Here is a 25,960-nt window from a genome sequence, read left to right as displayed (position 1 = left end):
TGGGGTTAGGCTACTTCACTTTTAATGTCTGAAACTACAATTAAGGAAGATAACAAATAGAAAATGGCCTTCATGTATTCAATTGGTGCTTTATTTTTCATTGACAGTGTCAGGCGGGCGGAGCAGACTTCACCTTTTAGACTTGGGGAGCTGTGAAAAGGTGCTGAGTAAAAGCAGAGACGGAGGAGGAGGCATGTGCCTTTCTCTCAATGCATTGGGAAACGTCATAATGGCTTTGACAAATGGAGCTAAACACGTTCCTTACAGGTGAGAAAATCACATTAATGTTACATTTTGCCCATGAATTTTTCTCACATCTGCAAGTTAATTATTTCAGAAAAAGTTGGTAAATGTAGTACATGGATTTCCCATTTCTTCTTCTTTAAAAAGTAATTTCAGTGTATTTTTAGCAAAGTTTTTTAAAGTGACCTCAAGAATAGTTTCATCTAATCAGCTCTTTAGTGTTGTTGTTTTAAAACACATGTGGAGTCTACTAATAATTATACTTTTGCATTCTGTAGAGACAGCAAATTGACAATGCTGTTAAGGGAGTCCCTTGGCAACATTAACTGTAGAACCACAATGATTGCCCACATCTCAGATGTCCCAGCCAACCATGCAGACTCCCTCACCACCATCCAGTTGGCATCTCGCATCCACCGGATGAGGAAAAAGAAATCCAAGGTACACTATGAAAGTTGTTGATACTTTTGTGAAGCTTCTAAGTTTTCAAACACATTTCAGTGATGGTAATCATTTTAAGAATTTATTTTATTCATTGTAAAGCTTTAATTGATTCAAAATGTTCTCCTTTTGTTTATTCTAAGCTATTAAAGATGATGCAGTTATGACAAATGCAAGATTTGAGCATTGCATGAGAACCAGTCTTTTTTCTTCCTCTACACATTTTGGTTATGTCCAAATTCTCTACCTACTCCTAACTACGATCTAGTCCTGCACTATCTAGTGCAGGACTAGATAGATAGGCTGTTAGATTTATTATTCGGACACCACACTTATTACTTTTTTTTTAATGACATCACAGATTTTTTGAAGTAAAATCCTAATTAATATGATTGTTTACAAAGACTATTTTATGAATCCACTGTGTTCTGTTCATGAAAACATGAATGGTTTATACAAAATGAATTAAAACATTTTTTTCTTATGAAAAATCCTTCAAACCCAATGCATTATGGTCTATATTCGCCAAAAATGTGATTTGTGGTGGTTTTTCGCAGAGACTTCTGGAAAATTTCTAGGGCACTGGATTGTGGCATTATAGATTCAGACAGTTCTACAAAATGGCAAACCCACCATACAGTGCACTATGTAGTCAGTAGTGAAGCAATTCCAACACAACTACTAATTACTGAGATGACTTAGGACAGATAATATCCTAACACAGACCCATAAATTGTTAAAATATTATTTTTGCCTTTTATTTCTGATTTATTTACTCAGCTGAGCCAACATTGCTAAAAACACATTACAGTTGTGATTTGAGGGCTGCTGACACACAGCAACAAGCATAGATATAGACCAGAATGACCTAAAATTATGTTGTCTATGGGCCCTTAAAATACCTGCACACCACTTTAAAATCATCCATACTCTGTTTTACTCTTCTGTGCAGTATGCATCCAGTTCTTCTGGTGGCGAAAGCTCTTGTGAGGAAGGACGGATCCGTCGGCCACCTCACCTAAGGCCTTTTCATCCTCGGACAGTAGCCCTAGATCCAGACCTGCCCTCTTTTCTCAGTGACCCAGAATACTCCTCCAGTAGTGAACAGTCTTGTGATACGGTTATTTATGTTGGCCCTGGGGGAACAGCAATTTCTGACAGGGAGCTTAGTGATAATGAAGGTCCACCTGCATTTGTTCCAATTATCCCTTCCTTAAACAAGAAGAAATCTACAAAAGAGGACCATCTGGACAGAGACCAGTTCTTTAAATGCAACACATTTGCTGAGCTACAGGAGAGGCTTGAGTGTATAGACGGTAGTGAAGAACCCACCGCCTTTGTTGGAGAGGGCAAGCGAAGCCAAGCTAGCCCCAAAACTGAAAAGCCTAAAGACAGCCAAGGCTCTAGTTCACCAAAGACTGTATCAAATTTTCCCAACAACCAAGACAGCCTCTCAGCCAAACAATCTTCAAAATCTGTCCCAGTCCAGCCATCCTGTAGTCCCAGTACTAGATCCAAAATAGACAATGTCATGATGCAATGCATACCTGAAGAAAGGACACCATTTGAGAATGTTCAAAATGAATGCAGAAGTAGTGCTGATGGCAAAAAGGTGTTGGTCTCTGAGATTCCAGTCAGTAGAGACAAGTTGGCGAATCCTGTTGTGGCAAATGCAGAACCTGTGGTGAGAGAAAAGATCTACTTCAACAAGAAATCCTTGCCAAAGCCATCCCCACCACCTGCACAGCAGAAAGAAAATAATGGAGACTCTGAAGAAAGATCTAGCACCAGAATGCCACCTGTGGGAATGAGCCACCAAGCTGTCAAAAGAAGAGACCCGTGTACCTCCCCTTTGCTCAGAGGTCCTGTGGAGGTTTGCCAAGTGCGCTCTACCTTGAGGGACAGATGTCTGGATAGGGACATCCTTAAAGCTACTGTCACACTGCAGCAACCTGTGGAGTTGAATGGAGAGGATGAGTTGGTGTTCACTGTGGTGGAAGAGCTGTCGATTGGTAGCATTTACGATAAGGGCCGGCCATCAAGCATTATCAGCTTCAACAGTGACTGTTCACTTCAGGCCTTGGCCTCTGGTTCCCGGCCTGTCAGCATCATCAGCAGCATTAACGATGAGTTTGATGCCTATACATCAACTGTTGGAGAATCAGAAGTAAATGCAGCAGTGGTTAAACCCATTCAGGAGGGTCCCATCGACTATATGGACAGCAGGGGCTCGTCTATTAGTTCTTGGCTGAGTGAAGTCAGTATATGCACTGTGGAAAGTGAAGGAGCTCATTCTGTAGATGTTTTCCTTCCCCAAGTCAGAAACATTGGTCCAGAGCCAGTCTTTAGCTTTGATTCCCTTGACATGTTTCATTGTGTGTCTTCTCCCAGAGAGGCAAAGGGTTCTCTAAATGACAGTGGGTTGAGTTTTTCTGAGCAAGACAGTGACAGTGCTGCCTCAAGCAAACTGTCATTGACGAGATGCCCCCCTTCACCAGAGTTAACAAAAGGCTCCATCCGAAACACATCTAATATGACTAAAGCAAACTCCCCCTCACCTCCACAAGGTTCCTTCATAGTTCACTCCAGCCTTCCTAGGAAGATCAAACCTACCTCATCCATTTCTCACAGTCGTAGCAGCAGTAGCAGCAGTGGTAAAGATCCACCAAGGCAAGAAGTTAAGCAAGAGGATCCTTGGCAGCGCACCAACAACCACTCAGAACCTCAGTTTTCTGACTCCAGCACCAGCAAGTTCCTCAGAAATCCCCCTAGTGGTATACCTTCCAGCAAACCATTCAACAACAGCAACAGTGTACCTCGCCCACCCAAGATGCAGGGGCCTACCTCATCCCATAGGGTGGTTGACGGCTGTGAAAAGTCAGCCGTTAAGACTACACCCACGAAGATGCCTCAGCTGAGAAGAGGTGCCACTACCCTCGGAACTGTGCCCGTCATTCATCCCTCTGTAGACTACAAGATAACCCAAGATTTGGCTGCATCTACCACAAGCCTTAAATTCTCCTCCTTGGGGAAAAACAATAAGGCCAATTTACAGAAAACAAGCAGCCTCTCTAAACCTAGCTGCACCTCACCACCTCCCCCTCCAGTTAGGAAGTCCAGTCTTGACCACAAGACTAAGATCTTGCTTCCCCAAAGTGCCTTAAAGTCAGCATATGGGGATGGAGGGAGGACCTCTGGGACAAGGACAGCTGTATCAGAAGATGAACTTGACATACGCCACAGAACAGACCCTGCCAGTTTCAAAACCTCAAGCCTCAACTATGCCAAAGTTACCTCCAGCCCAAAGGCAAAAGGATCTAAAGGAGAGACTGGTCTCCATTACGGCAGTCAAATGTCACTGGAGAAGTGTGAAGGTCTGTCTTTATCAAGTTCCAGGGCAGCGCTTAGCAGAGAGAACAGTGGGGCAAGTCTGGGTAGCAAATCCAGCAAGTCTATCCCAAAATTTGGTATACCTAATTCGTCAAGCTCTCCGATAGCCTCATGCCCATCGACTCCAAGTGGGGGGAACATTAGCAAAACTGGTCAGGGAAAACCTGCAAACCCGAGAGCACTAGGAACTGTTAATGGTAGCAAGGCACGCTCCCTGTCAGCAAACAACTCAAAAGGGCTCAGCTCCTCAACAAAATCTCTGGCTCCTCCTGTCAACAGAAATGCCAATCTCCCTCCATCGGGGCGAACATCTGCTCCTCGAACCCCAGCACCAGTCACTAGTAAAGCTGGAAGAGGGACAATTATGGGCACAAAACAGGCCATTAGAGCTGCAAACAGCCGCGTGAGTGAACTGGCAACAGGCAACATATCAGGCAAACATGGTCGATGTTCTGGAGATTCGGACAGTGGTAACGATAGTGGAGTAAACGTGAGTGACGACAAGTCGCCTACAGCGTTGCTGCCCTCTCCTTACAGTAAAATCACTGCACCCAGGCGGCCTCAGCGCTACAGCAGTGGCCACGGGAGTGACAACAGCAGTGTCTTGAGCGGGGAGCTGCCTCCAGCTATGGGCCGCACAGCTTTGTTCTACCACAGCGGAGGCAGCAGTGGATACGAAAGCATGATAAGAGATAGTGAAGCCACAGGGAGTGCTTCTTCTGCCCTCGACTCTATGAGTGAAAGTGGAATGTCATCGTCTGGAAGAGCACGGAGTTCCAAATATCCCAAGAAAAAAGCAAATGGTAAGCGGATAATTCAGTGCTGACCTGGTTCAGGTTAAGAAACAGCTTTTCAGTGCCAATTCAAAAAGGCACAACTCCTCAAGCTCTTTTAACTTATGCTACTATCGCAACTGATTCTAAGTAATAAAAGAACAGGATAGCTTTTCCATTTCATATAAGATATTACAGTTGTATATCAATAAGGCAGGGTTAATAAAATCGATTAATTGATTTGATTTGATTTAAGCTGAACAGATCAATAATCAATTCTTAAAAATACAAATCAATTTAGCACATAAACCTAAAGTCCGCCAGCTTGATGCTAATGTTTAAGGGAATTTCCCATAGGACAGCTAATGCTAACACTAGGTTGACCTAAATATACATAGTTGACTAAATTAACATCTTTATATACTCACAGACATGAACTTTACAAACTCTTAAGGACATATTTCAAAATAACCAGTTGTGATACTACTTTTATACTTTCTTCTTCTTCTGGAATAAGGTGTAATGCTATAGAACGATCACCACCTAGTGGCCAAACTGAAACACCCTCCACGGGAAGCCGAATATGGTTTACGATGTTAGTGATCTGAACATTTTTGTTAGAACTTTTCCGTTTGATAATCCATGTAACACTGTATGCTATTAACAATCTCGTTATTTCACTAATACATTTTACAGTACGTGAAATGTATCAGAATAATATAAACATATTCAAAACATATAGTGGATTGTTAATGTATTTCTAAACAAATGTGTAAAGTCAAAATTGAAGTGATGAATCATAAAAATTGGAATCGAATTGATCCAGGCTTTTGTGAATCGAATTGAATCGTTTCTGGAAATTATAATCAATACCCAGCCCTACATATCAATTAAGAAAACATTGAGAGTGTCAAAGTTCCATACTGTTCATTTTTTCAGGATTCCAAAGGAGAAGGTTGATCCCAGCACCCTTACCAGACACCTCATCCTTGGGGAAAAAGGCGAGCACAACAGGCCAGTGGGTGGACTTGCCTCCTATTTCTGGACCATTGAAAGAGCCTTTCGAAATTAAGGTGTATGAGATAGATGATGTGGAACGACTCCAAAGGCGACACCAGGAAGAACCCACTGAGGTGAGCTCAGAATCATTCCTGACTGAACACATTGTGATTTTCAGTCTCGTCTCCAGTGACACCCCGTCTGGTCTTAAGGTCTTATGAATGCAGCTTGCAAATCCTCAGCCTGATTTTGTAAGAGTTACTTAAAGGTCATGGATGATCCACGTGTGCTGTGTGGATTTAGAGTATGGTGTGAGAACTTCTTAAATACCTTATCCACTTCTTTATTTAAAGAATTCGGACCAGAATAGAATGTCCCAGACATTTGACCTTAAGTTCACTTTAGCAGAAAATCCTCAAGTTAAAATGTCAGTCTGAGGAATGTCAAGTGTGTCCTTAAGTGACTTTATTTATTTGCATGTTATGGAAATTAAATTTATTGGTATTAATAACGAAAACGTGTACTTTTTGATTACAAAAAAATAAAAAACACCCATGTATGCAGGTTTTTAACGTTTTCTTTCTTATTTTTTTTACAGCAGCCATTCCAAGATGTTGATAAGGTGAGTTTATTCTGTTTAAATGACATATAAACTTTATTCTTATACAATGCCAATCATTTAACATCATTATTATATTCATTTAAAAACTTTACATTTAGTCTAATTATATACAATTGCATACAAAATTACAACTTTCGGCATGTATGACAGCTGTATAGTTACTATCTGCTTTCAGTTAAATAAAGTTTAAGCAATTTAAATTTGTTAAAGTCAATATTACCTCTTCTTTTCCAGGGTTTGCTGTATTTTAACAACAAGTTGAAGATGCTGGAGAAAAGGCAACAGCAAGTGAAGGAACTGAAGGCAAAGCATCAAGTGTTATTGGAGGAGCTGGAGGACACTAAGGCCCGACTGATGATGGACCCTGGCAAGTGGTTGGGCGAGTGTAAGCAGCTACCACTAGTTGATTTTTCTCCTACATTTCCCATTGAAATTCACATAATTGAATGTAATTGTCTTGTTTTGCCAGTTGAGGTGGATCCGAGTATGGATAAGGAGTCTATAGAGTACTTGGAGGCCTTGGCACAGGCCACTGAAGATCTGGAATTCTGCGTCAACCTGTGCAAGTCTCGTGTTATGATGGTGACCTGCTTCGACATCAGCATGCCGTCAACGCCGGGCACTCAGGAGGGACTGCGGGAAGTGGAAGTCTGAGGACAAAAGCAAGTCAAGATGGGAAAGAAAGTGAAAGAAGAACAAAGGGAGAAGAAATGTAGCAGCCGGTCTGTAGATATCGCGAAACAAAAAAATGAGAGCCAGAGAAGTGGAGTGGAGCTTTACACGAAAACAGAACTCTCGACCATCTAGCTACAGTGCCTCCTGTCATAGAAATGGCAGAGAAACAATGTGTGTGTTCTAGTGTTGTTGCCTGAATGGCAAACTTACTCAAGACTCAATGGACGTCACCTCCAAGTGCCTTTTTTATTGCTTTGATTTGAAACCTTATTTTTAATATGGTGCAGGTATCTTCAGCATACCTAAACAAGCCGTGAACATGTTGCTGTCAAGAAAAGTATTTTAGATTCTGTTGTATAGTGTATTTAAATGAGTGTGTGGTGTGTACAAAAGGGAAAAGAATAAAGAAAAAAGAAGAAGCAATAAGCTAATGTTATTGCGCTCCTAGACTTTTGCCTTTTCTCTCGTTTCAAACCTCAGCCAACATTTTGTCCATGTTCATTCAGCCTCTTGCGCCTTATTTTAACTCTGGCTATGTAGTGTTTTTTCTAGATTTTCAAATCGGACTATGTTGTTTCATCAATGACTGCATTTGCTAATGTCACTCCTCCTCTGCCAGCTGGCTTGTGAAAGCTTGCATGGCGGAGTGAACATTTGTTTTTTCCTCCAGTTGCCTTGATCAAAATGGGTGTCGGTGCCCTACGGTAGAGCGGCAGTGATATCGGGGGAGAGCTTATTCGAACTGCATTTATCTATGTTTTTCTCAACGAAAGTGAGAAACTAAGCCAAAACATATCAATCAAGAGGGCACTGTGAAGAGAAGTGAATGATTTATCTTGATTCAGCCATTGTCTATGGTGCCTCGGAAAATGGTCATGCAACCCAGAGGGAATTCCCTTTTCTCACCTGTGATAGTAGTATCATGGTTATACTGATGGCGATGCTCTTCACCGAGTCCAATTTTTGTCTTATTGGGCTACACTGAGAGCTTTCTACATATTGTAAGAAAAAGAGGCACAGACAAGACAGCACAAGGCTATTAGCCTGTTCTTTTCAGTACTTTTTCTAAGTGTTGCCTCAGTCCTATGCATTCCCACGCATTTATACTGAAGACTGCTATGAGAACACACAGTAACATATTCAGAATTTACTATGAGTTTCCCATGAAAATATATGGCAAGAGGGCAAGTGATTGTGGCATTGTTCTGCAAACTCAATCATTAAACCAAAATGTATTTTGTTGCTGCCAGAAAGTGCTCCAGAAGTAAATGGCAGAGAACAAGAGGGATTGGAAAAACTTTTAAAAAATACTGTAGTGTGTTTCACTTCTGTATCTATGACAAAAAGGAACTTTTTTTGTTGTTTTGTTTTTATAAAGTAGTCCCTCAGGCCCTCTCTGAAGATGCTGCATGAGATTTTTTAATCATTTGTAAGATTCATTTCTACATCATTTTTACCATTCTACTTTTTTACAATATACCAGTGTTCACTAACAGTGGGGTGAGGTTCATAAATGTAATAATTATTACCAAACCTTTTTTTATTATTACCAAAACTTTTTTTCCAAAGTATTATATGTCGGGTCATATTTCATATCAAAACCCATATTTTCTAAAGTCTTCGTTTTTGTATAGGATTTTCAAACCTTGTATATAAATGTAAAATATGGCAGCTTGTGTTTTCATTTACAGTTCTTGTGAATAAAATGTTTCTTCTAATTGATAACTCAGAGTTGGATTTCTTTTAAAATATCCATATATTTTAAAGACAACAGGAGAAGTTCGAAAAAAAGGTATTCTCCCAAGCCCACTTTCAGTGGAAGGGGTGTGGCTTTCTAACATGCTCTCTACTGATTGGAGAGATTGGTTTCCATAGAAATATAAACGAAGACAGACATGGACCAGTCATGAGTTACTGAGGAAGTCTGGTTCCAATATGGCGACAAACATATCGCGGCAAAATGATGACTGCATTGACTTCATTTGGTTAGAATCATAGACAGTATAGAGGCATAGAGAGAACTGGACCGATCCCCCTCGAGTTCCAAATGGGAAGTACCCGCTGGTCCCAGAAAGCCAAAATCCCATAGACTTCTACTGAAAAATAAACATAAATGTTTTGTTCATCTCTATTCATGTCAATGATTAGAACTGGAAGTAGATATTTTTTTTGTGGGTGACGTCTCACTCGGTCTGTCCAGTTCTCTATATACAGTCACATGCATCCATGACCCATACAGAGACTGCAGGTTTTTGGGTTGTCCAGGCTCGTGAAGGGTTATAAAGAGGAGCGGCTGCATCCTAAAAGAAGGTTTGTCATGCGGTTAGACTCATACGGCCAAGTCAAGGGACGCCATGAAAATGGAACGAACGATTGCTGTGTGTGGTTACGTTAGATTTCATAGATTTATTAAATTAAGGATTTTCTGGTCTTTGTTTGGCATCAACAGATCCCATACATGCTGTAAATTGATTTTTATAAAATTGTTCTTGATCAAAATGAATTGCTAGGGTTTTATGGGATTAAGGATACTTTGTGTGCAAATATTATGAAAAATGTCATTATCCAAAGGGCACAGATTCCATCTTTTTCTTGACATTTTAAAACTTTAAAAACAAAAAAAAACTTTACTGCATCTATCACCTTTGACTTTTTAACTTTAAAATGTTAATTGAAGCTAAAGTAGGGCAAATGCTCTATGACTAAAAATGCTTTTTTTGTCTCCAGTCTTCAATCAGCAGAAGAAACATCTGAAATTTAAAAAGGTTGAGGCTGACATATAGGAAGGTGCAATTCTGGAGAGATTAATTACCGCCAGCATCAGGGAATCCTGCTGCTCCGCATGACACACGAGGTCCTGATGATTAATACACTATAACTGTGTGTGTTTTCAGCTTGAAACTGAACCCTGCTGTGCCATAGCATCTTGTCTCCTTCTTGCTAATTCTGTTTTGATCAAAAGCTTGGTGGGTTAATTAGGTTAAATGACAAAGCCAGCTGATCACTATGTTTGAAATCGAAAAGATAAAAAAGACACTTTTTTTTGTTTCTTTTTTCTATGGAAGGTGGTAAATTTATTAGAAAATGTACCTCAAACTAAACACATCTGGGAGTTTTCATACTTTTTTTTTTTTTTTTTTTACATATTTGGTCTTCAGCAAACAATAATATTTGCTATAAAATAATACCTTTGACAAATGGCTGAAAGAAGCTCTCGTATTTGGAGCTTGTTGCTGAAAGGCAGGTTTCCCCTGAGTGGAAGCATTTGGTGGAGGCTGCTGCAGACATCTTAAGGGCCCCTGTCTGAGCTCAGCCATACTCCCCAGTCCACTTGCCTCAGGGCTTTTATCATTAGCAGGGAGCAGAGTGATGGCTGGGAATAAAAATGAGTTCACGGAAAAGTCATGAGTCACCCCCACCTTTACCTCCGCCTGACTTTTACCCTCCATACTGCTTCACTGACTTCCAATTTGATCATTTTAGATTAAAATTTCAAGGATCTTGTTTCATTTCTTTGTTGTATTTTGTCTTTTGCATTTTGTTTTCAATTTGCTTATTCACCATTAAATCATCCCATCGTAGGCAAAATAATTAGCCACATTTGTGAAGGTTTTTTGATCACTCTTACACTGTTCCTGGTACCAGTTGCTCATTTACCAACTGGCTCGCCTAAACCAGGCTTGATCTTTGAAGAAGCCTCATAAACCTGAACACATGCTGCCACTTATTCACAGTAATTACAACAAGCTGGCGCAGAGAAACGCCATTAAATTATCAGAAGCTAAGCAAAATCCGAGAGTTGCTTTGCGGTTGTCTTTCATAGGGATCGTAACTATTGACATTTCCATTGCCAAAGGAGATTGCACGTGCAAGAGATTTTCGCAGAAATCAGAAGTCTTGAAGGCTCATCCACATATGGACTGTAAATTCTGGTAGAATGGGTGGCCATGCTAATTCAACAACATGCCACTGCTCTGAGATAATGCCACAGGCCACAAATTCAAACAATCCAACATGTGAAGTTTTGCAAACTTTTTACTTTGTTTTCCATTACAGTGTTGGTAGTCTAATAACATATACTTCCATCAGAAATTATGGCCGCAAAACTAATCAAAAATATTAATAAAAATGAATGAATGTTGTCAGATATCAGGAGAGTTTTGCTGATGAAAATGTAATATAAAATATAGGCTTCAAAATGTCAGTTTTGTTGCTTTATCCTCCACGTCACTCTGACCTTGTCAAAGACTCCAAACTCCCTCCACCTCCTGCTTTAACCTTGTTTTTATCTGCACTCTGTGGTCCCTCGGTCCAGATTGCTTGTAGATAACCGCTGATTTACATAGAGGCTTTGTTTTGCTTTAAAACACTCGCAGAATACTGATGTCGGAGAGTTAATGTCCAATGAATATTCATTACTCAAAAGGTTTGAGCAAAAAAGACCTGTAAAGTTTTTGATTGCATCCGTTGTTTGGTGGGTTGTAGTGCATTATGGACAGGTTAATGAATGGATGCTGCTTCTTAATTTGAAAAGGTTCGAGCTTTTACAAAATATACAAATTGCCCTCTAGAGATAGATGGCTATAAAATTCCCATTGTTCCCAGGGGTGAAAAAAAAAAAATCTGATCTGGAAGAAAGTGTTCAGAGACGCTGGTGCAGCATGAACCGTGAAACTGAATACATAGTCATTCCATCAGGTTGAGTTCTCTTAACAGATGGGCAGGCGTGATGAGAAAGGCCTTTTTTAATTAGGCTGTCTGAAGATATTTCTTTGTAACCAATGGTCCCCCCCCTCCTTCCTCTGCAAGGCAGCCTTGTAGCTGGCTCCAAGTATCAGCAGCCATCTGGTGGACAGCAGAACCTCATCCAGAGTTTAGCCGCACTCCACTGAGCCGCTTTTTCCACAGATACTTTTGCTTTCCAAGGAGGAAACACACATTTTGACAACTTAATGTTGTCAGTTTAAAAGGAGGAAATATAGTTTTCAATCAGTAAACATAATGAACATCACTTATTGATTCTTAAACTTTATTAGGAAATACTAATACACTATTTTTGGAATATGTGTTAAAATATCAATCACTGATATATCAATACAATTGATTTGCATACTGTGGACTAGTGGTTAGTCCTCTAGACTCAAAGCAAGAAGGTCCTGCTTTGAATCCCAGCTGGGACGGTTCTATGTGGAGCTTGCGTGTTCTCCATTAATTTTCTCCAGGCACTCTGGGTTCCTCCTACAGACCAAAAACATCCTTCATAGGTTAATTGATGTCTCTAAATTGCCCCTAGGTGTGCATGTAAGTGTGAGAGTGTGCAACAGACTGGTGACCTTTTCAGGGTGTGCCCCGCCATCACCCATCAGTAGCTGGGTTGTTTCCAGCATTTCCGTGACCCTGAAAGGGATTCATCAGGCTCTGAAGATGCATATTTGACTTATTTTGATCGCAGTAGCGTCTCCTGTTGTCACTTTCAAGAACTCCATATGTCCTAAATGTATGGAAAACAAGTGTGAAATATAAATGTTACTCAGGTAAACTAAGTAAAAAAATAAAATATAAAAAAATACAGTACTTCACCGCCCATCTTTAGGCTATTGCATGATTTTAATGAAAAATATTTATAAATTAGGGTGTTGTGCTGAGGTAGAGCGGTCGACCTCTGATCAAAAAATCGCAGGTTTTGTTCTCACCTTACCCGCCCATGTGTCAAAGTGGCCTTAGGTAAGACACTGAACCCCACATTGCCACTTGTGATTATAAATTGGCACCAGTGTTTGGCAACGGAGTCAACATCAGAGTATGAATGTGTGTGTGAAAGCGACTGTGATTGCAAAACGCTTCGGGCCTTCATGTAAGGTAGTAAAGTGCTGTATGAGTACTTACCGCTTACCATCTGAAAGTTGAATATGCAGATTCACTTAAAAATATCACACCGTCTTAAGAAAGTGCACCTAAAGAGAATACTAAACATTCACTTATTTTCAATTTTCACACCAAAGGTGGTATGTATATTCAAAATAAGTGAATGTTCAGTATTCCCTTTTGATTCATAGTAACTATAATGTCTTTATTTGAAATCCTGAGGGTTTTTGTTTTACACATCAGCGAGTTTTTTTATTTGTTCGTCCCAAATTTATTTTACAAATGTTAATTTCTGGCAAAAGGCAGGACTTTTGATGCCTTTCTTCTTTTGAGATCAAGGTAAAAAATTTCATTTTGCCCTCTGAGGTTTACACTTAATGTTTCCTTTGCTGCTCCTTTTAAAAAATAGAGTCTAAAATTTAAAAGAGAACAATATACAAAGCAAACTGCTATGGAAGTCTAGAAAAAGTTATGACTTTTTACTGTTTTGTCAACAAGTGGTCTAAGATCTAAAATCCTTATATAGCAAATTCCTCCATGTGTACTTGAAGTTTTGTTGACGATTTACAAAATAATGGCTGATTCTTATTCTAAGTCCGTGCTGGTGTTTACATTTACATGTGTATAATAACGATGTACTATACTTTTAAAACTGTTTCTGGTTACAAAATAAAAAGTATACAAGATGAAAGCCTTTAGCCTAAAGGCTGCAAGGTTCTTGTCATCCATCACACCTTGCCTGCCGCTCACTGACACATTGGTTTTGTGTTCTGTTATATACACACGAACATAAATATTTTAGTTGTGAGGTGTTTACTTTTTTCAAGCTTTTCACTGCAGCAGTGAGGGTCCCTTTACTGCCTCCACTCACCCGCAGCGTGTTGTCTAATCTGACAGTTTCAGAGGCGCCATGGTGTTGACAGCAAAAACACTGCCTTTGTGTTTCCTCTCTGCCTCCCGAATTAGAGCGGGATGGGTGCAGGTCGCTGACAGGAGAACGTCAGTAGATGTAATGACTGAAGTGGAATGCATGCATGCTAAGGGGTTAATTATGCAGACTTTAGGAGCCTTCTGCTTCTCACACTCACACTGGTGCTTGTTACATTCAAGATTAAATCAATTGTTTGGCCAGAATCTCTGGAAGACTGAAATGATGTACAGTTATTGCTCTTCACAAGGATCACAATTGTTTCCTATGATTACATTGCAACACCAAGTACAGGCAAAAGATCGATGGAGTTTTCTGAATTCAAAACAGTGAAATCTGTCTGAACATCGGAAAACCAAATCCATAAGCTGAAAATTGTATTAAATCACTGTGAATCAGGAGCAGACAAAAAACTGCAATTTAAAAAATACTTTATGTGTGACATAGCTAACACAATGAGCTCTATGCTCTGAGCTCTCAGCAACAGGGAGGATAAGGGGGGCGGGGTTGCTTTGAGCCAACAATCTTGATCACAGGCATATTTCTAATGAACAACAGCCACTCTACAGAAACTATGTCCTGGAAAATTACAGATTTTTGTTAAAAATGTCACAATCATAACTAAAAGACCGCTGGAAACGCTTTTAAAATTGATCTAAAATATGATCGGATAGGCTCTTCACTGTCAGCAAACAGCTTTCAGCAATTTGCTCTATAAACAGTTTCAATTTTTGCTTTGAACGTTTGTAAAAATACAGAACTTTTGGGCTATTTCTTAAATTTTTATGTTTTTATTTATCCACATGGGAGTCACAACAAACTTTTTAACATCAAATTAAGCAGTTTTCTTTATTAATCTGTGTTCAGTTTATTATAATTATTCATATTGCTGCCACATGGCTTTATTTAATCAATCATTTTTCTATGCTCATTAACATATGGAACCTATATGGTACTAAATAATTTTGATTCTAATTTAATGGCTTGTCAACTGACTTGGTAAAAAAATGAAAACATTTTCTATTTGGGGCATTTTTGCCAGTTCTTTGCTCCATGCCATGACAACAGCTGTTGCATGGAGGGCTTGTCTGGCAAAGTGCACATGTCCCACTGTTTGGTTGTGAGAGATGCTGGCAGTGTGGTATAGGATTCCTTTCCCTGTTATGACTATTCATTCGCAGCCAAAGAGGAATGAATGTTTTCTAAATGAATGGCAGCGTGTAATTCTTTACTGTTTGCACTTCAATGGACTTTCCAAAAAACAAAACACCCATTTATGTAACTTTGAAACAATGCTGGGGGCGTTTGTTTTTCCCTTTTTCCGTCAAACTTACAGTCAAACTATGACTACGAATAAATTAGAACGAGGCAGAAAAACTCCTTAAAACTGTGAACAGAAACTGAAGTTCTGATGCTTTCACAACATTAAAGGGTAACCAAACAGGGAAGTTGGAGGCTGACTCCACCCACAGCCAAAACGTGAAAATAAAGTCAGAGGGGTGGGGCTTGGGGGCTGGACTGTTACCATTACTGTAGCTGGAGATCATGACGTGAGACTTCTTAAACTTGCATGGTTTGACCAATCACAAAATTCAACTGTAATACCTTAAATCAACCTTTAGGAGGCAGCACACAGGCGGTTTTTGACTATGTTTTCAAGATTTAAACAAGATACTTAGAGTTAAACCTAATATCACTTTTTGCTGAAATGTGCTTTTTTAATTCTGCAGAAACATGTTTAGTTTAACAAGTCAGTTATGCTTAGGTTTGTTGTATTTTCCCCCCTGTGCTATATGTACTTTGATGCTTCTCAACAGTAATTAAACTGGCTGTAAACATACAGAACAGAACATAACACCATTCCCTTTACAGTGTTTTTCACTTTAGAACAAGACATCTTTCAAAACAGAAAAATGTTCCCTGTATTTTTTTTTTATTTTTTTTTATCCCTTGTGTTTTTGTGTATGTTGTTCTATAGCAGCCCAGATGAGAAGCTTTCATTGATTTTTTTCTTGGGAGCAAATTAGCCCTGGTTCAAAAAAAAAAAAAGACCCGCCATTCACTCGGCGCTGCTTCTCTTGCACCATGAGCAACCTCCTGCAGATATTTCTGCCCTCTCTTTAATTACCTCTGGTTACCTCAATGGTCCACAATGAGCTACCCTCATAATTAGCTGTCAGCTGTTTTAAGGCACAGTTCATTGATTAGATCATGATAGCTAACAGGACGTGAAATCTCATTGACTTCTCTGTTACAGGCCACAACCAATGGAGGCTTTAACATAAGCACCAGATCTCAGCAGATAAGTTCTACTTGAATGGAAAAACATGGAATTAGTGTGCTCTTTCATGAAGAAGGTGAACATCTCAGCCTCCTTTCTTCCTTTAATCAGACTAGAATTGGGTTATAATGTGGTTCTGTCACTGCTAATTAACTTAAGTTAGTTGCTAGTACATTTTTGCACTTTATTTTTCTATTTCTGAGCTTTTTCAATTCATGGTTTTGTAAAGAACATCTTTTGTTAAAGTGAACAGTATTTCTGCTTTTATTTTTTTTCCTTAATTATGAAACAATCATAAGAATAATCTAATTTAAACCGTTAATAAATAAAAACTATAAACGTTTATATAATTTGTTAAATCAAGTGCAAATTGCATTTTAAAATGTTCATTTTTTGCAAACAAAAACTAATATACCAATAACAATAAATGTGTCAACTTGCAAATATGCTGATTTTCTACCTGTTTTTAATTTGTGAGTGCAGAGATAAACTCTAATAGAATGGAGTTAAAGAGCAAACCTAATATAGAAGACAGGGATTTTGACTGGGCCTTCGGGGTCATCATTTATCTGATTTGCACCTTCCTGTCTTCTCTGTGAAACCTCCTCCTGCTTGAAGGAGAAGTCGATTGTAGCGAAAAATATTTAAATAATTTCTCAATTTTTACAAGGAAGCTTGAGGGGAAAGGGGGAGAGGTTTAATTGAGGTTGCAACAGTTTTCCTTTGATGGTCTTTCAAATTACATGTTATCTCATCTCTTCTCTTTGACTCTTCTACCTGCATCTGTGCCTGGAGAGAAGAAGAAATATGAGGAGGGGGGATTGAGAGTGTGCAAATTGGAAAATAAGGTGAGAAGTATGCTTCTTTTTTATTTGCTTGTTGAAGGAAGAAGCAAAAACATTCAGGTGGTCGAGTTCTGATGTTGTGGCAAAATCAAGACATTAGAGGAGTAGTCAGGAGCACTTTCCTGATTTTTTTTAATGATAATTAGTGGATTAATTTGAATTAAATAGGCAACATCTTACTAGTACCAGGTTGTACCCCTTTTTTGCCTTAAAAACTGCTTTCACATAAAGGGATGGACATTGTCAGTAACAATACTCAGGCAGGTTGTGGTGTTGCAACCATGATCAATTGGTACAAAGGGGCCAAAAGTGTGCCAAGAAAATATCCCCCACACCATTACACCACCACCACTAACCTGAACCTTTGAACCAAGGCAGGATGGATCCATGCTTTCGTGTTGTTGACACCAAATTCTGGCCCTACTTTCCGAATGTTGTAGCAGAAATGGAGATTCATCAGACCACAGCGATTTTACAATCGTCTATTGTCCAGTTTTGGAGAGTCTGTGTGAATCGTAGCCTCAGTTTCTTGCTCTTAGTTGACATTAGTGATACCCAGTGTGTTCTTCTGCTGCTGTAGCCTATCTACCTCTTTGATGAGTTCAGAGATGTTCTTCTGCAGACATCGATTTTAACTAGTGGTTATTTGAGTTACTGCTGCCTTTCTATTATCTGGAACCAGTAACCCTGTAAAGATGATTGTGGGTGAAAATCCCAGTAGATCAGCAGTTTCTGGAACACTCAGACCAACAATGTTACTTAAATCTCTTTTCTATTCTGATGCTTGATTTGAACTGCAGTAGATCATCTTATCCATGTCTACATGCCCAAATGCATTGAGTTGCTGCCATGTGATTAGATGATTAGATTTATGTTAACGGGTAGTTGGATAGGTGTGCCCCTCTATACTGATGACCCAAAAAAATAGAAAGTTCATTAATCAATTGGAATGTTCACATTGCCTCCGTCATGTCTGCATTCCACCTCCGTCCTTCAAATTGCAACGCAAGCTGTATGTAGGACTTGTATTTCCAGTCCGTTGATGTTTCAATTTGTGGCAAAAAGCTGGAGAACTGGAAACGGGTTTGGATTTCAAAATAAAAACTTCTGTTGTACTTTCAAAATCAAACTTCATAAGATTTAATTTTATATTCACGGTCACATAGTCACAGGATAACGCACCTTAACACGGTGGATAATACCACCATGGACAATGAAAGTTCAGTTGTCGAGGTTCATACTGTATATGACTCAAAACATGTATTTTACAAGGACTCAGTTAGGAAGGAGAGGGCATGAGAATTGATCGCTGGAGTGTTGGACGACCGAAGGGACGAACTACTCGACACAGGAGTGGCAGGACAAACCACTCCTTCTGGATCCAGGGGGGAGGGTCCAGAAACTCAACGGAGTCTATATAGATTAACTGATGGTCATGAGACTGACTCCCTACGCAAAGGAGGCGAACCACAGACGGACCAGAGTAAATTCGGGGTAACATAGAGGTCAGGGAGTGAGTGTTTTCAGTTCGGTCTGCCTTCAACCAGGCTTTTTAGATTAGATTCACTTAATTGGTATTTTGGTGTTAAACATCGGGGTGTTTGAATGGACAGGTGGGTTTTTGACTACAGGTTTGTAACCTCAAGACTCCAAAAGATAAAATCATCTAGACCTTGTGCTCAAGAGACATGGCAAATCTGAATCAGTCCCTCCTCCTCCTCCTTCTTCTTCTATCTTCATAGCTCCCCAAACACAGTTGTTCATGAATATGGATGGGAAGCAAGGCTCCCTGGCATCATTAACATGCCACAAGCTGACATAAATCACATTACCGTAAAACCACCAAATGCTCTGACAGAGAAGGTAACAACCAACACAAGTCAAGAACACAAATGACATCTTAAGGAAACAAGAAGTGCCAAAAACCTCCCAGATCTGGGATATTTTCACGTAACGTGGTTTGGTTAGTCCCTGAATCACTTACAGTACACTTGTGTAGTAGAGTTAACAACTTGATGTGATTCACATGATGGACACAGTCACACTCAGTTCTTGGCAGTGGTGTTGAAAGCAACTGGTACACAGTAGCAAATAGTTTCCTGTCGCTGTAAAAGAAAAATCAGAACATGTAATAAATTGACTAGTTATGCAAAACTGCTCTACAGGAACTAACTTTATCGTATGACAAGTTAAATAAATAGGCTTTTAAAGTTTCTGTAGCTTGGAAAAAAAACTACAAAATTTTCCTATTAATAATGGGTTAACACCATTAAGAGTATTAATAGTGGTAAGATGAAGAGTCCCCACTGGTACTGAATTATTCTCATATCATTTTACATCTAAATGGATTTAAAAAAACAAGCTGAACATAAATAACGATCATGTCAAAGATCATGGAAAAATGAGGTGTGAGGAGCACTTCTGCCTACCCGCACTTAACAGGACAAACTCTAGAGAAATGTGTTCTCATTAAAATGAAGCAACCTGTAAAATCCCAAATGCAAAGAGAGTCATCAGTAAGCAGCGCTGAAAAGTGACCTAAGATTACTCAGGAGCCCCGGTTGCATTGAAAGAATAAAGCAGACAAAAATCCTGCATTCTCAGTGGCAGAATTATAATTATCAGCGTAAATCAAGACAGTAAACACGACACTACAAGTTTTTATATTATTATAGTGTCACGTTTACTATCTGGATTTATGCTGATGAAAGCTCGGGCGCTAAAACATGTTTATTGTTTTGTCTACAATAAACCCTTGACTTCTGGTGGGTGTGTTAAATCACAAATGCACTACTGGTAGTAGATGAGTCAAGTCCCTCCAGCTGTGTTATAAGCCAAAGAACACCAAATTATGATTTTCCACTTTTTTTTTGTTTTTTTTTGTTCAGCTAAATAAAAAAATGACAGTGAACATTGCCTTAAAGCCAAAGGTTTTGCTCGGATAGGACTTTTTGTTTCAAAGGTTATCAGAATATCCCAGATTCTAAAGAGTCAGACCACAAAGAATGTCACAGCAGTACAGTGTAGGGTTGGTTGTCAAAGCCTTTTTTCTGAGGAATTCTTAAGAAATTAAATTATTAATATAACTTAATTTCTTTTTTGGAAAAACACCAATTTTTAATCATCGAGGTGCTCAAATGTGTATTTTTTTCTGGACACTTGACATCAGAGTCACTTCTTCTTTGAAAACATATTTTTTCATTAGACAGTAATTATTGCATTTTTTTCAAGATAGAAATGCAAGTGTTTTTTGCTTCTACTAAACTTGGCAAATCACAGCTTACTAAAAAACAAGAGTCTCTTCAACCAAAAAAATCCATTCCCAAGAAGACCAAAACTCCAGCGCTATACCCAACGACCTTGTGATGAAGAGGCGTCTACTCTGGTTTCTAATCTTTGTTTCCCTTTAATGAGCCATCCAACTGCAGAAATGTGGGGACCCACCTGGAGGATATAATTGAGGAATGAACCTTGCACCAGTTCTGGGAGTATGGGGTCCAGGGAGCTTTACTGAGGGGTGTCTGGTCTCTGTATGACCGGAACAGGAGCTTTGTTCACATAACAAGTGCATCCTGAAGTCCAGCATGGCTGCCCTTTATCACAGGTTCTGTTTAGTCTTTATAGATAGAGATTCTAGGCGCGGCCATAGCCCAGGGAGGATCTGGCTTTGGGACCAAAGGATTTCATCTCTGCTCTATGCAGAAGATGTTGTCCTGTTGGGGCCTCCAGCATGGATGGATCTGGGGCGGCCGTGGTGCAACGGTAGGGTGATCGACTCCTGATCAGAAGTTCTATTTCCTTGTCCAACCATGTGTCGAAGTGTCTTTGGGCAAGACACTGATCCCCACATTGCCTCTGGTGGAAGGTTGGCACCAGTGTTGGCAGTGGAGACAACAGTGTGTGAATGTGTAAATGGGTCTGTGACTGTAAAGCGCTTTGGGCCTTCAAGAAAGGTAGAAAAACGCTATACAAGTATACACCATTTACCCTTTGTTATTTAGCTTGCACCACTCAGACCCTGAAGCCACCTAGAAAAGTATTGAATTGTTTCAGGAAAGAAGATTCTAAGTCCAATTGCCATATTTCAATTTCAAGTCAACGTCAGATGGATGAATAAGAATGTTTATTGACAATTGGACAGATTTAGATTCCGCTCTTTTTTCCAACTAATTTTGCTCAACATTTGTGTTTCTGTGAAAATACAATATGGATGATCCCACCTCTGGTCAGAAACCCAATTAAAAGAGTCAAGTGGGTTGTGATCAGTGACCTTATCAGAGGAGACCTAGCTTAACACAAATGGGACATGACTGTAAGTTACTTATGTTTGAAGAGGAAGAAAAATGAAGAGTCAATAATATTGTTGGAAAATAGATTTAATACAAGGCTATGTAAACTGGTTTACAATATTTTAAATCATGAAAATTGGGCAAAGCAAGTGAGTCATAATTAATGAAGCAAAGATACATTGAATTGATAGATTTGAATGTTTGCTGGTATTTTGGTAAAAGAAAATGATCACTTCAGCTTTTCCATACATTCTGTTCTGCATAACATTTATCTGATTGATTTCTATTGACAGGAGTGATGATTTTACTTTTCTTCATCCTCCATCAAACTGACTCCTCTGACTATCTCACATTGTACGTGATGTTCAGAAACCTAAACTTTTACTACACTGGTTGTGGTGCGGTTTTAAAACAAAATAATTATTTTAAAAAAATTGCAACTCTGACCAAGGACCACTTTAGAGTGAACAAAAGTTCAGTTTGAAGGATTTATTGACATGCAGAGAAAAAAAGGGTGCATGAAATTCTCAAAAGAAAAAATAAAAAGGTTGTTGGACAAACATTGATGGGAAAATTACATGGTGGTTTCATTTAGAAAGCTGACAGGCATCAACTCAGAATGTTGGAGTTTGAAGCCATTGTGTGCTCAATGAGTCACTGATGTGTTGTCCTCTGCTCTGCTTTCTGCTATTTTTATTCAGTAATCAGAAGCTGTAATATAACTACATTTGTTTTAATTAATTTTTAGAAACATTTCAGACTGAATAGGGGTGGAATTGCAAGTTTCCATGACCATGGTTGAATACTTTTAACTTGCTATTGTTAGACTTAGTGGATTTATAAAGGCAAACCCAAATCCAGAGAACAGTTGGATAATTTGGAAGGCTTTAATTTACTACAGAAAATAAATTAAAGCCACAAAAACACACAGTGGATGAGGATGCTCAGTTATGTGATGCACTCATCCTTGACATACATAGATGTGTGACTATTCTGCTATTGCAAGAATTCTAAGCTTCACCAGAGACTAATTTGTTACATTAAAGTCTCAATATTTTAGTTTAACTACAATCTGTTGTCCAATTCTGTTCAGGATGAATGCTTCATGGCACAAAAGAGAACATGTGACCTTACTCCTTAATATGAAGCCCATTCCTAACAAAAGCCCCCATAGTTTTGGAGAGTCTGATGACTCCCTTTAAAACTCAGCTATGAATATGAAGCAGCGAGGCTTTCAGCTAGCAGGAGAGGAAGGAAGGCAGGTCCTCTGTTCCCTGTAACTTCAGACGGAGTTCTTAGCGGGGGGTCTGGAGTGGATTCTGGGCATGGGGTGAGGTAAGGGTTGGGGGATGACACGGAGCTCACTCTTCTCAACGTAGTACTTTGTGAAAGAAGCCATGCAAAATGCATAGATTTCCATCCAACGCTGACAGATGAATAATGGTGAAAGACAAGAATGGGACAGGTGGATGGTGTTGTACTGCCATTTAGTCTATTTTATTGTCAAAGAGAAACATAAAGGATGACTGCTGCTAACATTTTCAGTCAGGTTTCTGGAGCCAACATGGTAAAAATATTTTCAAAATACTTTTAAAAACTGTGATACAATTAGACAATACTTTATTCCAGAAGACATAGATTTATTTTTTCCCTAACTTTTTTTGATGTCAACTAATACATTTCTATTTTGTTTAAGTTTTCAATGTTATTGTAACAAAATAAATTATAATGTTTCATTGCATAAAACCTGTAAAACATATTTGTATCGTCTTTAGCTTATTTTTAAATTAGGTGATGCTGCACACTACCTCCCCCCCAGTTTGAAAAGTGGTTAAAATCCCAACCAATTTACTGACAATGATAGCTTGTAACTCCATTAGGAAGGCTCTAAAACAAGCCTCTCCCGCTCCACACTAAATCTAATGTACATAAACTGAACTGTGATGTTAACCCCGTGATCTAATTGCAGCTAAAGGTTAGCGGCTGAAGCGATTTTCAAGCAGAGGGGAGATTCCCAGATCAAATTAAGATGATGAACTTCAACCTCTTCAACAGTGATTTAACCAACTGAGCACATTCTCACACCTTGATAGGATTTTTGATTTGGTAATCTGAATTTTATTTTTTACTTTTTTTGAACTAAACTCAAAGCCATGTTAAAATTTGTAATTGTAAGCATTTATATTTGATTCTTTTTAATTCTCACAATTTCTCACATTTTCAAACTCTGAATCCTAATTCTTCCCCATATCCCTACAGCTTCTCCCCACTTCTCCATTTAGTTCTCCAAACGGCGAGTTATGGAAAAATAATGGCTATGTCAGAATTCCCACCCTAATCCCGAACTGCTAAAAAGCTATTGAGTCCAGCATTATGTAGAGCCTTGGATTTTAAAAGCATTTCGGACCATTCTTAATACTTTTTTTTTTCTAAACAGCAGATATGATGTCACCAGTTTCACAAAGTGAAAATTTAATCAAGATAAAAATTTTATGTCTATTTATGACTCCACCGTGTTCTGATGATGAAAAAGTGGATAGATTGTTAAAAATTACATTTAAGCACATTTTTTTTTTAGCAAAAAATTGTGCAAACGCAATGCATTGTGGTCTTTATTTGCTTCTGTATTGAGCATCAATGCACACTGTTTTGTGCATTTAGACATCTGGGAGATTTTTAGGGAACTTGATTTTGGATTTGTAGATTCGAACAGCACTTCAAAAAATGGTGAAATCAATATATAGTGAGTAGTGAAGGAATTCTGACATACGGTGTCTTAAAATTCAGACATCACTCCCAATCGATGATGTCATCAGTAGTCGCCAGTCAGCTATGTTAGCGCAGAGCTGCTAAAGCTTAGAAATGCATAACAGTGATTTCATAACTTTAAAATGGTCATGCTAAAACAAAAAAAAATCATTATTTTCATTTGAAGAAAATTGCCTCTCTGTGGGACAGCATAATGCAGAACACAGGGTTAGCTAACAGGGTTAGCCCTTAGAAAAAAACTATTTCGGACGACCCTACTCCTTCAAACGTCCCAACAATTGGCCTTAAATCATGTATGAACAATTAATACATTTTTAGGGTTTAAAAATGAAAATGCATCAAGGAAATTTCCACAATACAAGTGGCTCCACACACCGTGTGGTGGGAAGCCCCCTTAAACAGAGGTCATCATCATTGCCTTAGGTGTGGATTTTGAGAAAGCTAACACAACAGGCAGTGGGGTGAGGTTGAGGGTTCAGAAAGGTAGGGCATGTAGTGACTCCTTAATATAATTACCCGCTCACAGGGGATAGAGACAAGCACAATTGGATGAGGGGGTGACAGCCCCACAATGGGCTGAACACGGGACTGTCAGCGGACCCGTCTCGCAGAGAGAGGGCTGCCCTCTTTGGCCTTTGGCCACACGCAAGAAATGAAAACATCTTGGCCCGAGGGCCTGGAAACAGTGCACCCAAACATGGGGGAAAAGGCTGACATTTGAATAACAGGACATGCGGATGATGCATCTAATTCATTGGTATTCCAGTGCTCTGCTGTTGCTTCAAGCACAACCACAGAACTGGCGTCCATACAAATTCAGCAGCCTGTTTGCAATGCAGTCAATTTACCAAAACAGTGAAAACGTGTGATGCCTAATGTTCAGCCATCTTCTCTCAGCAAGGTGTTAGTTTTAGAGCCACGTGTGCAATCGCTCTAGAGTTGGCACCGCCTCAAACGCAGGCATAAAAGAAAGTGTTAGAAAAAGGTTCTTTGATGAAAGGACATTACCCAGCCCCCCACTTGCACTTCTTTCCTCCCTTCTTCTCGCCATTGCCCTGTGGAGTTAATCGGGAGAAAGGGGCGGCCGCTCCAGCCATCTCACACATGCAGCAGCAGCTTCCAGTAAACCCACGCCCGTGCACCTCCCTGTGTGTGTGTGTTGCTCTGCATGCAGGGTGGGTGGTGGAATAATATCGAGTACAGTAAGGTGAAAGAAAGTCCAACCCCTGAGGGTGACAACACCTGCTTCACAAGCTGCGCTGGCAAAGTTCAGCACTTACTTTCACCCAGTCTTACATGCCCCTGGTTGTGCAGTCTGTCACCAGGACACTCCCACTTTAGCGGTCCTTTAGAACAAAGGAAAGCTTCTCTAAAAGCATTTCATTATAAGGAAAACAAATACACGAATGAGGCTGTGTGTTGTGTTCGAGTCATGATGGATTTGTCTGAGACAAGGCGTTAATAAACCCTCCATCGTCACTGCAAGTCATTACCTGAATGCAAACAGCAGTAGCCATTTTGGCGAAATGTTAGTCGTGCTGCTGGGAGACTCTTGTTTCTGCTTCCACCAATAATGTGTTCAATAAATCCTCCAGACACATCAGCTCGCTCACAGTTTGGAAGCCAATCCAAACATTGTGGTCCATCAATTTTTCTCCTTCAGGCTTGCCCAGATCAATTAAATCAAACTTCATCTCAGCTAGAAGTTAATTGTTTAATGAATGGGATCTAACTGGGATTGGCTCCAGCTCCAAGTGACTGAACGGGATGAAGCAGGTGAAGAGGAGGAACGGATGGATGACATTTGAAGCTGGCCTCAAAATGTACATTTCCAATGTTT

General features: G+C 39.5%; 1 protein-coding gene across 6 annotated transcripts in view; it reads left to right on the top strand.

Moving 5' to 3' along the window:
- kif26ab (kinesin family member 26Ab) overlaps window positions 1-8,868 on the top strand; it is a 73,467-nt gene extending 64,599 nt beyond the window's left edge. For 5 of the 6 annotated variants that reach the window (XM_024296590.2, XM_024296758.2, XM_024296843.2 and 2 more), the window contains 7 exons: window positions 108-267; window positions 522-684; window positions 1,637-4,877; window positions 5,787-5,980; window positions 6,445-6,468; window positions 6,703-6,853; window positions 6,938-8,868. In XM_024296590.2, the coding sequence (XP_024152358.1) occupies window positions 108-267; window positions 522-684; window positions 1,637-4,877; window positions 5,787-5,980; window positions 6,445-6,468; window positions 6,703-6,853; window positions 6,938-7,122 (4,118 nt within the window). In that variant the 3' untranslated portion in view covers window positions 7,123-8,868. The remainder of the gene's footprint in view (window positions 1-107; window positions 268-521; window positions 685-1,636; window positions 4,878-5,786; window positions 5,981-6,444; window positions 6,469-6,702; window positions 6,854-6,937) is intronic. The other variant, XM_024296673.2, reaches the window with a different exon arrangement.
- The last annotated feature ends 17,092 nt before the right edge of the window (window positions 8,869-25,960 follow it).

This window comes from Oryzias melastigma, linkage group LG22 (genome assembly GCF_002922805.2).
Source record: "Oryzias melastigma strain HK-1 linkage group LG22, ASM292280v2, whole genome shotgun sequence".
NCBI classification, from domain to species: domain Eukaryota; kingdom Metazoa; phylum Chordata; class Actinopteri; order Beloniformes; family Adrianichthyidae; genus Oryzias; species Oryzias melastigma.
This window is presented reverse-complemented; position numbering and strand designations above follow the sequence as displayed.